This window comes from Macrobrachium nipponense, chromosome 37 (genome assembly GCF_015104395.2).
Source record: "Macrobrachium nipponense isolate FS-2020 chromosome 37, ASM1510439v2, whole genome shotgun sequence".
Classification (NCBI taxonomy): domain Eukaryota; kingdom Metazoa; phylum Arthropoda; class Malacostraca; order Decapoda; family Palaemonidae; genus Macrobrachium; species Macrobrachium nipponense.
This window is the reverse complement of record NC_061097.1, coordinates 37,328,263-37,345,613: the sequence shown is the minus strand read 5'-3', so window position 1 is coordinate 37,345,613 and position 17,351 is coordinate 37,328,263. Positions and strand designations below refer to the sequence as shown.

At 38.1% G+C, this 17,351-nt stretch overlaps 1 protein-coding gene across 3 annotated transcripts in view; it reads left to right on the top strand.

The window, feature by feature from the left end:
- LOC135209149 (calpain-A-like) overlaps nt 1-13,527 on the top strand; it is a 57,042-nt gene extending 43,515 nt beyond the window's left edge. For all 3 annotated transcript variants that reach the window (XM_064241807.1, XM_064241808.1, XM_064241809.1), the window contains 7 exons: nt 1-102; nt 522-696; nt 9,658-9,830; nt 10,886-11,063; nt 11,831-11,942; nt 12,505-12,623; nt 13,304-13,527. The exon at nt 1-102 is cut by the window's left edge and continues 92 nt beyond it. In XM_064241807.1, coding sequence (XP_064097877.1) covers nt 1-102; nt 522-696; nt 9,658-9,830; nt 10,886-11,063; nt 11,831-11,942; nt 12,505-12,623; nt 13,304-13,525 — 1,081 coding nt within the window. In that variant the 3' untranslated portion in view covers nt 13,526-13,527. The remainder of the gene's footprint in view (nt 103-521; nt 697-9,657; nt 9,831-10,885; nt 11,064-11,830; nt 11,943-12,504; nt 12,624-13,303) is intronic.
- Nucleotides 13,528-17,351: the final 3,824 nt, after the last annotated feature.

Sequence of the window (17,351 nt, the reverse complement as noted above, 5' to 3'; positions counted from 1 at the left end):
CGTGGATGACCGACTTCCCACCAAGGACGGAGAGATCCTCTTCGCCCGGAGTTCGGACCCCACCGAATTTTGGGTGGCCATCCTGGAGAAGGCCTATGCGAAGTTAGTGGTCTTTTGGCTTTGTTTTTTTGTATGTCTTTTTTTTATTGCTTGGTTTTTTTCGTTTCTTGTTTGATTTTTTTGCTTTTGTTTTTTGTGTTTATGTTTGTATGTGACGTGACTTTATTTTTTACTTGTTAACTGTATATCCTTGGTTACTCTGTAATTTTCATCTGTCTACCCGTTTCTGTATTTATTCTAGTTCTTAATTTTTGTTACGTCTGTCCTTTTTTTCCCTCTTTTTCTATTAGTTGTTATCAAACAATAACCAGCTTACAATTTATAGCTTATTCTTTAACCAGTTTCTAAGCTTTACTGATCAGAACCAACTAAAATTATAACCAGTTACTTACGAGGATTCTTTACCTAGCTCCTACTAAGTCTAAGGATTCCCCTGACCAATCCTGCCCTCTCTACCTCAGACTCCACGGCTCCTACGAGGCCATGGAAGGAGGGCAGAGTATGGACGCCATGGTGGACTTGACAGGAGGACTTGCAGAGAGGTACGACATGGAGGATACCGAGGACAAGAATCAGTTGTACAAGTTGCTTCTGAAGTCTTCGCAAAACGGAGCCTTCATCACGTCCTCGAGGAAGGTAGGTTGGATCCTGAAGGGTGGGTGGGTGGGGAGGGGTTCCCAAGGGTGGGATTTGGGGAAGAATTCAATTTGTCGAATATGGAGTGGAATGAGAAAAATGTATGTAGGTTTAAGGTAGGGGATTGGGAAGGAGAGGGGGGTTCCAGAGGGTGACGTCAGATGGGAATGAATAAGGAAAAATGGAATCGGTTCAAAACGAAGAGATTAGAAGAGATGCTGATACTAATTTACCATGTGTAATGTTTCTTCCACTTACACGATTTTGATTTTAAGTTACTTTATCTTAATATCTTAATGTCATTCTCTTCAAATTATTTTTTCCCCATAAGTAATACTTGAAATGATCTTTTGAAAAACAAATACATCACTTTCGTACCACTGTAAGTGTATGCTATTGTCTAGCACCCCCCCCCTCCCCTCCCCCTTGAAAATAGTTACGTTACTACTTTACTTAAATTTTATAGAAGAAAATGGCCAGGGTGTTATTTTAATTTCTTCTGTAAAATGTGACTCTCATTGTACGAATTACTATAATTTCTTTACTTGGGTAATGTTATGTCTTGAGCATTAACTACCTCTTCCCAGGCTAACATATTTCTTTGCTTTCACCGTTCATCTCGTGTAAATACCCTACTTTGTGTTAGGAGATTTCTAAGGGTTTTAATATGTGTCCTGAACCTGTAATATTCTGTAATCCCTTAAAGGAAAATAGATGTTCAGTGTTGCCCTCTTCAGTTCTACGGAGATCACAAATCTCATACTTGTATTTCACTTGAAGTTCGTCTTCAGATCCAGTACATTGAATCTGACCTTCAAGGCTCCACTTTGGAGGGGTGCCGATCGTAAAAGATCGTAAAAATATTTGCCAAAATTACACTAATCAAGACAGGCTAATGAAATTTTCAGGCATTATTAGCACTATAATAACGCATATTCTCTGTGAGTTTTATCATCCTACAGGGAAAATAAATGATTTTATGAAAAAAAAATGTGAAATTCAGGGCCCCTTGTACTGAAGGTTATTTGGTGATCGGTGAGAAACTACAGTCTTGAATAGAAATTTGGTCTTACAGAATGTTGGTATATCCACCTAGAACATGCACATAAAGTATTATCAAAATAGAACAGTAAATAAGCACGTAACAACAAAAGAACAGAGCAACAACTTCAGGTAAGTTCAGCGAAAGCCCCGCCGAAAAATGAAACTATAGCTAGGAAGAAATATTCAGAAAAAATTCAAACCTTGATTTAGGGACAAAACCTTCTGGGAGTTTGTAGTTATTATGTCACTTGATAGCCTAAAACATCTAAAAATTATATTATTTAGGACAATCAAAGAAATACCCCCCAACCCCCTTCCCGAAAAAACCAAACCAGAGAAAAGGCGAAAAAGCGATTTTTTCTGAGGACAAGAAACTTGAAAAATTAGTTTAGATACCCCTAAAATGGTTTTCTATGATCAAGACACTCTCGTAGGAAAAACGTATAAAACGATCATCGGCACCAATTTAGTAAGTAGAGATACTATAATATTTGTGATTTCCATATTTATCGGCTGCGTTTTCGCTTCAGTTGTTGCTCTCTCTTTTTTTTTGTTACGTGCTTATTTACTGTTCTATTTTGATAATGATTTATGTGCATGTTCTAGGTGGATATACCAACATTCTGTAAGACCAAATTTCTATTCAAGACTGTAGTCTCTCACCGATCACCAAATAACCTTCAGTACAAGGGGCCCTGAATTTCACATTTTTTTTCATAAAATCATTTATTTTCCCTGTAGGATGATAAAACTCACAGAGAATATGCGTTATTATAGTGCTAATAATGCCTGATAAATTCATTAGCCTGTCTTGATTAGTGTATTTTTGGCAAATATTTTTATGATCGGCACCCCTCCAAAGTGGAGCCTATTCTTCATTATAGCCCTTGCATAGTTGGCTTCAAATTCTGAAATGTACTGATTCTTATTAAACCCTGCAGTGATCCTCGTCTGCATTTGTTTTCCCTTCTAAGGTCTTTCCAAAATCTCTGTTTACTGACTTCTTTCTTCCTGTTTCAACGTTTTCCTGTCAGATTCTCTCATTTATTCTGTTTCTGTCTTGTTTATGCTATAGACTGTTTTTACGCTTGTTATCCAGCACTGTCCAAAGGTTTCTCTTATTATATTCTCAGCTGTTTAACTTGTTAATTCAACTCCTCAGAGTTTATGTGAATGAAGAATATTAATTATTATTATTATTATTATTATTATTTTTTTTTTTTTTTTTTTTGCTCTATCACAGTCCTCCAATTCGACTGGGTGGTATTTATAGTGTGGGGCTCCGGGTTGCATCCTGCCTCCTTAGGAGTCCATCACTTTTCTTACTATGTGTGCCGTTTCTAGGATCACACTCTTCTGCATGAGTCCTGGAGCTACTTCAGCCTCTAGGTTTTCTAGATTCCTTTTCAGGGATCTTGGGATCGTGCCTAGTGCTCCTATGATTATGGGTACGATTTCCACTGGCATATCCCATATCCTTCTTATTTCTATTTTCAGATCTTGATACTTATCCATTTTTTCCCTCTCTTTCTCTTCAACTCTGGTGTCCCATGGTATTGCGACATCAATGAGTGATACTTTCTGCTTGACTTTGTCAATCAACGTCACGTCTGGTCTGTTTGCACGTATCACCCTATCCGTTCTGATACCATAGTCCCAGAGGATCTTTGCGTGATCGTTTTCTATCACTCCCTCAGGTTGGTGCTCGTACCACTTATTACTGCAAGGTAGCTGATGTTTCTTGCACAGGCTCCAGTGGAGGGCTTTTGCCACTGAATCATGCCTCTTTTTGTACTGGTTCTGTGCAAGTGCCGGACATTCGCTTGCTATGTGGTTTATGGTTTCATTTTTCGTATTGCACTTCCTACATATGGGAGAGATGTTATTTCCGTCTATCGTTCTTTGAATGTATCTGGTTCTTAGGGCCTGATCTTGTGCCGCTGTTATCATTCCTTCAGTTTCCTTCTTTAGCTCTCCCCTCTGTAGCCATTGCCAATTGTCATCGCTGGCTAGTTCTTTAGTCTGTCTTATGTATTGTCCGTGCATTGGTTTGTTGTGCCAGTCCTCTGTTCTGTCTGTCATTCTCCTGTCTCTGTATATTTCTGGGTCTTCGTCTACTTTTATTAGTCCTTCTTCCCATGCACTCTTTAGCTACTCGTCTTCACTGGTTTTCAGATATTGCCCCAGTGCTCTGTTTTCGATGTTTACGCAGTCCTCTATACTTAGTAGTCCTCTCCCTCCTTCCTTTCGTGTTATGTATAGTCTGTCCGTATTTGCTCTTGGGTGTAGTGCTTTGTGTATTGTCATATGTTTCCTGGTTTTCTGATCTATGCTGCGGAGTTCTGCCTTCGTCCATTCCACTATTCCTGCGCTGTATCTGATTACTGGCACTGCCCATGTGTTTAAGGCTTTTATCATATTTCCGGCGTTGAGTTTTGACTTGAGTATCGCCTTGAGTCTCTGCATATATTCTTTCCTGATCGAGTCCTTCATCTCTTGGTGTTTTATATCCCCTCCTTCCATTATTCCCAGGTATTTGTATCCTGTCTCATCTATGTGTTTGATGTTGCTCCCATCTGGTAGCTTTATCCCTTCAGTTCTCGTTACTTTGCCTTTTTGTATGTTGACTAAGGCGCATTTTTCTATTCCAAACTCCATCCTGATGTCCCCAGATACAATCCTTACAGTCTGGATTAGGGTATCTATTTCCTTGATGCTCTTACCATACAGCTTGATGTCGTCCATGAACATCAGATGGTTGATTCTGTTGCCTCTTTTCTTGAGTTGGTACCCGGCATCCATCTTCTGTAGTACTTTGTCATGGGAATCATGGCTACTACGAAGAGTAGTGGGGACAGTGAGTCGCCCTGGAAGATCCCTCTCCTGATATTACCTTCTGCTAGTCTTATTCCACAGCTTGTAAGTATTGTATTCCAGTTGCGCATTGTATTTTTGAGGAAGCTGATGGTGTTTTCCTCTGCCCCATATATTTTCAGGCATTCTATTAGCCATGTGTGTGGTATCATGTCGAAGGCTTTCTTGTAGTCTATCCATGCCATGCTTAGGTTGGTTTTCCTTTTCCTACTGTTCTTCATTACCATTTTGTCTATCAGGAGCTGGTCTTTTGTGCCCCTACACTTCCTTCTGCAGCCTTTCTGTTGGTGGGGGATGGTGTTTGTCTCCTCTAGGTAGTTGTATAGCCTTTCACTGATGATACCTGTTAGTAACTTCCACATTATCGGTAGGCAGGTGATAGGCCTGTAGTTACTGGCTATATTTCCGTTATTCTTGTCTTTTTGTACTAGGGATGTTCTTCCTGTGGTCATCCATTTGGGTGCATGGTGATTTGAGATACAATGCTGGAGTTGCTCTGCTATTCGTGGGTGTAGGGCCTTGAAGTTTTTGAGCCAGTATCCATGGACTTCATCGGGACCTGGGGCTTTCCAGTTTGGCATTTTCTTTAGTTGGTGTCTGACTGTGTCTGTCGTGATGTCTGTGAATCTTTGTTTTATTCTCCCTGTTTCTTCTTCCTTGACTTCCTGGAGCCATGTTGCATGTTTGTTGTGTGATACCGGATTGCTCCATATGTTTTACCAGAGTCTCTTACTTGGTTCGGCTTCAGGAATTTCTGGGTGGTTGTCTTCCCCTCTTAGTTGGCTGTATAGTCTTTTCTGGTTGGTTCCGAATAGTTTGTTCTGTTGGTATCCCTTATTCCTGTTCATGTACCGTTGGATCTTTTGTGCTTTGGCCTTAAGCCTCTGTTTTACATCTTCTATTGTGTTGTTTAGTCCCCTCTCTTGTACTTTGTATTTCTCGTTGAGTTCCTCCCTCGTTTTCTTGCTTCTTAGCCTTTTTTCTGCCATCACTTTCAGTTTACTTAAGTCAGATCTCATCACCATGATTTGCTTTTCCAGGCGCCTTTTCCAAGGAGGTTGCTGTTTTGGTTTCTGTTGGGTTGGTTGTGCTGGTGGTGTTGGTGTTCGAATCCCCATCAGTTCTGCTACTAATCTTGCTCCTGCATATGTCAAGTTATTTGTTTCTGTGATACTGGTGGTGTGTATTCTGCCCATTATTTCATTGACCTCTCTTGTTTGCTCCCTTAATTTCTTGGTGTTGTAGGCTTTCATGGAGGGGATCTTTGTTCTCTCTGTATCTGGTTCCATCCATTGTCTAATCTTTTCTACCCATTCCGTCCTCTCTGTTACTTCGTCGGTGTTTCTTCGTGTATCGTTGTTTGATATCTCATCCTCCCTGTCGTCTTCTGTGGCATCGTCTCTTAGTTCGTCTTCGTGTAATTCGTTGTCGTGTGACATTTCCATTTCCAGTTCTTCTCTTTCTGTTGGGGAGAGCCAGTTCTTTTTCTTTATGTTCCTTACTTGGTCTGCCAGCCTCTGCTCTGTTTGGGGGGTGTTATTCCTCTCATTCCAGATGTTGACCAATCTTCTTCTATATCCTCTCTCCGTCGGGTTGCTTCTGATGTAGCATCTCCATATTTCCTTATTTTCTTCTCTTGTCCATTTCTTCCTTTTTTCTTCTGTAGCTCCAATCTCAGGCTGTTGATTACTGTCGTTGTGGTGATCAGTTGCTGGATGACGACCTCCAAGTACCTGACCGTCTTCCCCTTCAATTGGGTTGAATACCTGGTTGCCGGACGAAGCTCCTCTGTTGCCAGAGGTTCCATTTACGTCGTTATCGTTTTTATTATTATTATTATTATTATTATTATTATTATTATTATTATTATATTATTATTATTATTATTATTATTATTATTATTATTATTATTATTATTATTATTATTATTATTATTATTATTATTATTTAAAGAAACCTCATAATCACATGAGTTAATAAAATAAAATGGAAAAGTAAATCCACAGTAATATGTCTGATCTGTTATTTAAAATACAAAGCAGAGAGCTTTCGAAGACCTGCACGGTCCTCCTTGTCAATCTGAATACAATTACTAACAGTGACCATACAAGAACTCTGTTTTTTGACTAGTTTACAAATAGCCTGTTTGATGATGTAGTTGGCTCTTCACGTTATCCCCTCGTTCTCCAACGGCAAACCAGCTAATCGCCTAGATCTTCGAAGTGGCGGTTCGTCTCTTGAATCGTTTGATGTGTTGTCCATAGCAGCTTGAGCGCCTGCAACTAGGGACACGGGATGGGTCTCTGTTACCTGAACGAAAGAAGATGAGGCAGCGGCAGTATCAGAGGTGGCTAGATTATTGGTGTTATTACCATGCAATCTATATCTGTTATAATCTCTGATAAACTGACAGCAAATTATTTCATTCAAAATTTTCAATAGTAAGGAAACAGGTATTAGAAGGTTAGTTGAAGGAGCAATTATTAACAGGGGTCTTTCTATGGAAGGCAATAAAGCCTTTACGCAAGAAGATTTTATTTTGAATGAAATAATTTGCTGTCAGTTTATCAGAGATTATAACAGATATAGATTGCATGGTAATAACACCAATAATCTAGCCACCTCTGATACTGCCGCTGCCTCATCTTCTTTCGTTCAGGTAACAGAGACCCATCCCGTGTCCCTAGTTGCAGGCGCCCAAGCTGCTATGGACAACACATCAAACGATTCAAGAGACGAACCGCCACTTCGAAGATCTAGGCGTTTAGCTGGTTTGCCGTTGGAGAACGAGGGGATAACGTGAAGAGCCAACTACATCATCAAACAGGCTATTTGTAAACTAGTCAAAAAACAGAGTTCTTGTATGGTCACTGTTAGTAATTGTATTCAGATTGACAAGGAGGACCGTGCAGGTCTTCGAAAGCTCTCTGCTTTGTATTTTAAATAACAGATCAGACATATTACTGTGGATTTACTTTTCCATTATTATTATTATTATTATTATTATTATTATTATTATTATTATTATTATTATTATTATTATTATTATTATTATTATTATTATTATTCAGTAGATGAAACCTAATCATACGAAACAATCCCACCAAATGAAGCCATTGATTTGAAATTCAAGCTTCCAAAGAATATGGTGTTCATTAAAGAGAAGTAAGAGGAAGTCAAGGGAAATACAGAAAGTAGAGGTCTCACGTATTAAAAAAGACAAAAGGAATTAATATGCCACAGTCTATATGCCAGATTCCATTATAATTTCCCAATACTGAGTCCATTTTCTCAGTGATGTTACTCCATGTTCCTACGTCACCAACTAATATTGGAACTTTACGACTCTCTCGTGTGTCATGCCTCACTTCCGATGCCGTACATTCGCGGACTCCTTAAACAATCGTCTTTATTTCAGGACTGGCGGCCGAAGTTACACCTGTATTTAGATGTAAGATATGACACTGACCCCCAAATCAGTTCGAACAGAATATTCGTTGTTACACCTGGGGTTATTTTAGAGGCACACCATTTGTCAGTCTGAAGAGAGGGAGTGAAAGGAAAGGAAATTCTTCGTCTTTGTTGTAATCAGTGTCCCGTTTTCCTTCGTCTTGTTATCGTTCTGTTTGGTGTTCTTCTTCTTCTTCCTCTTCTTCTTCTTCTTCTTCTTCTTCTTCTGGAGTAGAATGGACGTCTTTTATGTGACTGTGTGATGCACTTTTATAAAGAATGTTCTTAACTGTAAGGGGCTTAGTGGTGTAGGGGTTTTCACCACTCATTTATCTTGTAATAATGTTGTGCACTTCTAAACCATTACAAGAACCACTGATAAATAGAATAAAAAGAAATAGCATCTATTCGTTAACACATGAAGCATTTTCTGTGTTAGTAAAACTGTTGTGGTCTGAGTAAGATTGTGTTGCACCGTTCTAAATTTTATGGAGATGAAAAATCAAAATTGGAGATTTTTATTATTTTGAGAAATATTAGCATTTAATATTCATTTTAAATCTCGGTAAACAGATACAGAAAGGAAGGGAAATTTCCTTTTCCCAGGTTGCTTTGATGAGAAGTATCTCATGTTCATAAACCAAGTGAATTCCTTCAAGAAACTTGACCATTAATTTATTATTTTTTAGGAAAATTAAAAACTTCCCTAGATGTGCGTTTGACGTAAAATTAGCAAAAATAAAAAATAAACTATCCAACAAAATCCTGTAACCTTGTAAAAAATAAAACAATAAAAAGAGTGACAATGAGAAAAAGAAACATATACATACACACAGAATATGACTGACCCTAAATTTGCTTGGATCCTAGATGGACTGACCCAAAACTTTATGGTTGTAGATGAACCAGCCCCAAAAACTTTACGATCGTCATAAATGAAATGACAACCCCCAAATATTTTAGGCTCGTCGATGGAATGGTCCCGAAAAATTTTAAATACCTTCACTCACCAATGCAGAGTTACACGTACTACATGACCATGCTCCCTCAAACCATTGAAAGCACTTCTTTGTGTAATCTTAGCCTGGTTTGCTAGACTCTTCTTTCTCGTTAAAAAATTGGGCACACTGTCATGCAGATGAACATCTAACTTTTCCTCCCGACTTTGGCTGTCTTATTAAACGTTCATTTACCTTATAAACAGCAGCACAAAACAACTAATTTGAGTGTTCACTAGATGTGTAGGAAATTATCGTTGTAAACTCGTAAGCACAACTTACTGTAGAAAGTAAGCTCTATTATTATGTGTTCTGAGTAGTCTAGTACATGTTATTTAGTCAGGGGCTTTATGCTTAACCCCTTAATGACCGTCTAGGATATGAGAGACATATATTCTAGGAAAAGTGTAGACGTATTTGAACAGCAGTCAGGTGATCTAGAGTCTGGTATAACCTCACAGATCATTCCTTTTGACATTTAATCTCTGAATATCGATATGGTAGCGTTTGAACTGAGCTAGAACAAAAGAAAGTCGTCAAATCTAACTCCTTGAGATCCCCTTGGACTAAAAAAAAGTTTATTTTCCCTCCGAAGGGAGACTGGAAGATGGCTACGAAAGCGGACGAGCACGGGTTGGTGGAAGGCCACGCTTACACGGTGTCTGGCGTGGCCCGTGTGAGACACGAAACCCTAGGGACGGTCAAACTCCTGCGCGTCCGGAATCCTTGGGCCAACGAGGCCGAGTGGAATGGCGACTGGGGTGACAGGTGAGGTTTGAACTTCTTCTTCTTCTTCTTTCCAGGTTCTGGAACTTGCACTTCCAGGTAAAATAAAGCTGTTCGCTTGAAATTCTCACGGGATGCCTCCCGGAAAGCTTTGAGAGCCCGTACTGGTATATAGCCGGCTATAACTAAGTGAAAGTTTGGCATTTGTGGGGGAAACTCTACGGTATTCTCGTTACAGTTTTCATTTCTCTCTGCAACGTTACTCTATCTTCTCCTCACCTCCTACCCTTTATTATCCTCCTCCTCCTCCTCCTCCTCCTCCTCCCTCACTTTCCAACTTTTCTCCTCCTCCTTTCGAAAGCACTTTCACAAACCAAGTTCCTCAGCTTCATCGACACTGTTCTTTACCATTTTGTACAATCTCAGCTCTTGACTGCAATTTATTTTCGAGTTGTAGACATAATAACTGAACCTCTTATAGTTTACAAGAAGTAAATGTATGAAAATTATTTTCATAAATTTTAAATGTTACTGACAAAATCATTTACAAATCTGAGGTCTTTCATTGAAGCTCTCAATTTCATTCCACGCGAAAAGTAAAAAATTTATTTTTAGGTACGTATCTCCTTTGTTCCTCTGTCAGCCTTACTGCTGTAACATGTTTATTCTATGAAATCAGTCTTAGAATGGATAGATATCTAAGTACAGGACTATACATTTTTTAAGGTTATTGATCAAAATTATTTGTAAATCTGAGGACTTTCATTCAAAGCTCTCAATATCATTACACGCGAAAAGTAAACAATTTTTTTAGGCACGTATCCCCTTTGTTCCTCTATCAGTATTATTACTGTAATATGTTTATTCTATGAAATCTGCCTTAGAATTCATAGATATCTAGATCTAGGATTTCTATAATTCATAGATATGTCTAACAGTCCATTTTGTACTATGGAACAATAATAGAATATAGAATCATTCTTTTAAAAACCTTCCAGCTCCATTTTCTATCTGCAACCGTAGGACGAATCGATACCCGAACGAATAGCCATTTTTTTTTTTTATAAAGCTTCTACTTCGCCTTCCCCAAAAAACAGCGACGAAAAATGGGACGGCATCTCGGACGAGCAAAAGACGAAACTCGGTTTCCACCTGACCGTCGACGGCGAGTTCTGGATGTGTTTCGACGATTTCTGCGGTCAGTTCGAAGAGGTTTCCGTCTGCACGATCGGGCCCGATTTCGATCACGACGGGACCGTCGACTACGTTGGCCAGGTGAGATATTAACGGTGCTTTGAAGAATGAAATGGAAGATTAGATTTGATTCGGTATTTTTTCTCCCGGCTTTCTTTTTTCGAGCTCGTCGTTCAGTGAGCCTTAGGAAGCCTCCAATTGTTTTTTTTTAGTTTCCCGTGCTTTTAGTTTTCTGTTAAAGAATACTACTGAGATGACTATTTGTCTGTCCGTCCGCACTTTTCCTGTCCGCCCTCAGATCTTAAAATCTATCGAGGCTAGAGGGCTGCAAACTGTTATGTTCATCATCCTCCTTCCAATGATCAAACATACCAAATTGCAGCCCTCTAGCCTCAGTAGTTTCTATTTTATCTAATGTTCAAGTTTGTCATAATCGTGCGTCTCTCAGCGCGGTAGAACAGGCCACCAACGGGCCCTGGCTGAAAATTTTATGGGCCGCGGCTCATACAGCATTATACGCTGTACAGAAAAGCATTGTTACTTATTTCTAATTTATTATGTCTTTAATTTCATCAATATTATTACTTTATCATCCTTCCACTCGCTGTGTTTATTCCCATGGCATTTTGTCAACAGTTTTAGAATCAATGATGTTTATATATTTGTTTGTTTATTCATTATCTATTTTGATCGTCACCAAATTATTCGCATTCATTCTGTTAAAACTTAAACACTTAACGTGTGAACAAACAGAACAAATCATCTGACATAATGTATTAAGATCAAAAAATAATGTTTTAAATAAGGAACGTAACCTTATACCATCTTCTTCTTCTTCCTTTCAACAGGTGAAAGCCATCAAGGGCGAGTGGGTGGTCGGCGAGAGCGCAGGTGGAAGCAGAAACGACTTCGAGAAGTTTGCAACCAACCCGCAGTACTTGTTAACCATAACAGAACCAGGTAGAGTAATTATACGTGTGCCAGAATCGTCATTTAACTCGTATATTCCAAATTTTGATAATTCGTCCTTAAATGAAGTTTTGTTTTTACATTAAATACTCAGATTGATTTAATACATTGTATAGTTCTTGTTAAATGAATTGAAAAAAAAAAAACATTATTTGAAGTTTTTAGTCTCTACTTGGATGGTTGACCAGCAAGGTAAGCCAAAAGGCGCTGGCCCTTAGACTCTTATGACCAATGTTTATACTTTCAACAGACCTTGGCCGTCTGATAGACGCGATAATCGGTCGCAATAAGTCTTGTAAGACCCCCTTAAGCCAAACTTCCATCTTGGAGCCCCTTTTTGTTTAGGGGAGATGAGTAAATAGCAAAACAGTGACTACTCTCGGTTTTATTTTTATTGAAGTCACCCTCTCAAAGGGACCATTTCTCTAATAAAAACCCTCGCAAATGGACCGTTTTCTCTAATGAAAACCAATTTTCATTCCCCTTAAAACCTTATTTTTTCTAGAAGAAACTTTCCCCTTAACGAAAACCTTTGTGTTCTCATCTCCTGCAGACGACGACGACGAAAACGAAGGTCGTTGTAGCGTCCTCATCGGCCTACTGCAGGAGCACAGGAGGTCGCTCCGTTCCTTGGGCGTGAAGATGATACAGATTGGATTCGTCATCTACAAGGTGGGTGGGGGAAGTCTTTCGGGGTAGTGTTGATGTGTTTTGGGGTTGTGGGTGGGTGAGAAGGTTACGCTGTCCAACCAGTGACATTTCCCTCGTCACAGCTGATGATTTTGTCTGTGCTTTTTTTTCCTTAGCAAGATAGATTATGCTTTTCCAGGTGTCGATCAAACTGATCTAAGAGTGACTAACAAGACTCAACTGTGGGATACATTGTCGATTTTTAGCTGTCAGAAAACAATTATTAGCTATGCAATAATGATTAGGATTTTATCGCAGAGATTTGTGATTCACCCTATTTTCTTCTTTTTTTTTCTATTATATTAAAGAAATCCGAATACCTTTTGGCAGAATATTGTAATTTAATAGCAGCAGACTACATTTACAAGTAGCTCCATGATCGCCAGCAAAATTGTAACGAAAAAATTAAGCTGCCTACTTTGAAAATAGTAGTATATAACATCGTGAAAATGAATTACGTAAGATAACTGTCTTAAATGACAAGCTGGTTATCCCATGACATTTATTGTCTGTTTATATATAACACATGACATTTTAATGGTTCACGTTACGTCTAATTGACCATTGTAAATAAAAAAGTTAATAATTATTTCCAAAATAACAGTAATGTAAAGTCTGAGTTTTAACATAGTATGTCCGCCATCTTTCCCCTCCTTTGGCAGACGGACGACCCAGAAAACCGCCTTCCTTCGTACCACTTCCACTACCACTACGAGGAGGGCACTTCCGGCACTTACATCAACTTCCGGGAAGTGCTGGCGCGGCAAGAGTTGGAACCAGGACATTACGTCATCATCCCAGCCACTTTCCTCCCTGACACGCCGGGCCACTTCATGGTGCGAGTGTATTCTCCGAAGCCTTTCGAACTGGCGAAGCTGGATTAGGATATATCCTTTTGGTCAGTATCTATATATATATATATAATATATATATATATATAGATATTATATATATATATATATATTATATATATATATATATAGAGAGAGAGAGAGAGAGAGAGAGAGAGAGAGAGAGAGAGGTGCCGATGCGGAAGCAACACCAACGAACTTATAACCCGGACCGGAACTTTATTATTATAATAAATATAATATATATTATTTTATAGATGGAGCCGTTTCAAAGGTTACTACTATTTTGTAGGCCTACAAAGTAATCAACCTGGTTTTAATAAATTCTTTCTCAAGCAGCTACTGCGTTGTTCAAGGTGGTGATATGGAGTTTAAAGTACAATTGTGCTTATTACAATTAATAAAATAAAATCATTATAAAAATTGTCCCTTATAACAACGAATAGAGTATAGCATTAATGTCACCATGGTTGTGATGTGCATGAAATTGCCAGTTTATCAAGATACCCGATAAGTCAAAACATCTTGTACAATTCGTATTCTGACATGAAAACCCTTCTTAAAGAGATTTAAGCTTACGAATAGAAGCAATTCATAAAATAATGGTATTCAAGTGAAATAAAAAGGCGATTTGAATGCTTACAAATCAATTATATAAACCAGATTTATTATATTGTATTTAAAAGGTTGTCTCATTGTTGCACAGAAGGTGGATAGTCCATAAATGATACAAGTTAACTTAAGCATGTGTTTCTACGTTGTAGGGTTAAGGGTCTTGCTACATTCTCACGTTCATGGAATCTGCGAAGACTCACGTAAGCCTTATAATTTGGAGAATTTGGCAACAACTATCTTTATTCAAATCTTAACTTGGTGGAATCCCCTAGCTGACGCCATGACAGATTCTTTATATCATAAGGGGTTTAGATATGACGTAGTCTGCAAGTTGAGATTTATTTAGTTTTTCATTTATATACTACCTAATAGACATCTCAGCAGATTGTTCGTTTCCTCAATATGTAGTAGAGTTTTAACTGAACAGATATGGAAAGACACTATGCTAATTTGCTTGGATAGGTGTATATGGCTATTTTTCGATTGTTTTATTTTTCTGTTTACGGCATATGTAGCTACCTAAACAGGCCTTATAACGACTGTTAAAAATTGTAAGTAACGAAGATGAATAAATTCAAAATAATATAGTCATCAAAACCAAAGCAATTGATGCTTCGACATTTACAAAGGAAGAACCCTTTAGATAGGCTGAATTTAGTACCTAAGTACTATAACAACTCATGAATGAGATCAGTATCCTCTCTGGTGGCGACATTTACAAAGGAAGGACGCTTTAGAACGGTGTATTTATTACCAAGACAACTCACGAATATGGTCAGCAGTGGGGAAATCGACACGTACCCCAGATAGAGACTGACTGCGCTAAACTTATCCACTAGTAAGTTACCTTGTTCTATTTATGGGCTGCACACTTTTTAAGTATTTTTAGCATGCTGAATTGCGGCATGCTTCAGTCATTCTATGTTTCATGTACGGCACTGGACAGTTGGAAGATGTACGGTGCATAAATATGTCAAAATTCCTGTATGTGGTCAAAAGGTTACTGTAGGGAGAAATGACGAATGGTGTTTAGAGGTGGTTTGTCATTTAGAGAGAAATGGAATGTGACTGGCCAGTGAAAAGAACTCATTTTCTCTTTAACTGGTGGCGTAACATTTGAAGTATGTAATTTGATTTAATGCGAAGTTAAGGTCTAGCCATAAATGTTGCTGATCACTGCTATTGGTCTATCGGTATTGAATTAGCCTAGAAGTATTGCAACAGTCATATTGGGAAATGAAAGATAGTTTTGGTGATATTTGCAACAGCCAAGCAACTGTATTATCTGATGTTTCTGCCTAAAAAAAAAAAATTATTTCAAATGAACCCAAACTTTCTGAAATTTGAATGAAAGTTAAAACTAAACCAGAAGACAGCATAGAATACAACATATGGCTGCATTTGTAATTGTAACCCAAGCGAAAATCTAGCCACTTCATTGGCCCATAATCTGCTTTTTCTCAAAATTACGCCGAAATTCATCTATATCTTCTTCAGATAGCTTTTGAACAGCCAAACGAACCGTGTCACTTCAGTGTTAACCACTAAGGTAATGTTTCCCTCTAATATCTTTGATCAGAATATTTTTCTATATAAAAAAAATCAACTTAGCAAAGGTACCGTAGCTATACTTAAATGGTGTAAAATATAGTCCAGGTGAAGTTGATCCAGATGAATTATGCAATATTTGCAAAATGTAGTCTGGCCAGCTTTTACTGCAGTGTGATTTACCTGTGATATTTGAGATATAAATGCTCAACTCTTAAGCAATTCATTATTGTATTGTCGTTAGAACTTTGCTTTAGATGTGCATGATATTATGACAAATAAGTGTCAACCAATTGTCTGTATGCACAGAGTAAGTTTAGATTTGAAAAAAAAAACCTAACCTCAACTAGTTGTCTGTTGTTTTCCATCTGTCCATCCGCCTGTAGTGTTTGCGCACGGTAACACTGCGTCCCGGGCTTTAAATAATATCCTATTTCGAATATTAACGGTGTCATTTGCATACAGTAAATCACTAAAACACTTTTCAGTTGCAAATGTACACCCAGATATCCTTTTATTTTCCTAAAACTTACACATAGCGTAACTATCTAAAGCCCGGGACGCAGTGTTACCATACGCAAACACCACAGGCGGGTGGACAGATGGAAAAAAACAGAGTATAGTTGTCTGTGCACATAAAGAGTATATGTAGCTTTGAAAAACCCAACATGATTTTAGCTCAATTACAGTAGCCTATACTGTGCTTAGATCATGGCAGTCATAATAACATGTGCAAACTAAAGAGTTACTCATTTTTGTATTCCATTGTATGATTTTGTATCTCTGTAGCTTTATAAAAGCACTATGTAAGTTTATCAACTTTTAAATACACAATTTGGTGTGCCAGTTCAGTCATTTGTACCCTGTGTATACATCCATCATTCTTAAAGGTTACCATGCTTTGTACAGTAACCACAGCCAATAAGTCTCAAGGTTTTGTTATCTTGTCAGGCAACCAGCGACGGACTGGCCATTTGGAGAAGGGGGACTTTTCCCCTTGGGCCAGTGTTTAAAAGGGGCCTGTGGGCCGGTCTACAGCAAAAAAAAAAACAAAAAAAAAAAAAAAATTATAAATAAATGTAAAAAAAAAAATATATATATAAATAAAAAAAAATTTTTTAAAGTTAGAAAGAAAACTTAGAAATCTGAAGAATAAGGGAACAAAGAGAATAGAACTGGATAAAAAACAGAAGAGAGAACAGATAGAGAGAGAGAGAGAGAGAGAGAGAGAGGAGGGGGGAAAGAGGGGAGAGGTGGGACATGAATCTCAACGCCAGCACACCTTAATGCAGCCATTGCAAGAAAGTAATCTTGAAATGTCCCTATAAATGGTTGTTCCGATAATTTTATCAACATTTTCTGTAAGCTATCATTCATTAACCATCAGCCAGTATACAATATGCCATCGTTTCCATTTCATTATTGCTAACTGGTCGGGCAACACAGTCAGAATTCTATGATGATACAGACACATAGATATATAATAAAGATTAATACAGTAAAAGAAAATACTGTTCAGTAGGGAAACTGTAATAATAGAAACTGAACACATGCTAACATTTAATTGTGTTTCATTGGAAACTTTGGAGATGTTCGCAGCAAAGCCAAAGCATTCATTGAATCACTACTCAAATATGAAACCATACTGACTGCTCAAATATTTCTTCGTATATTTGAGCAGACTACTCCCCCTTCG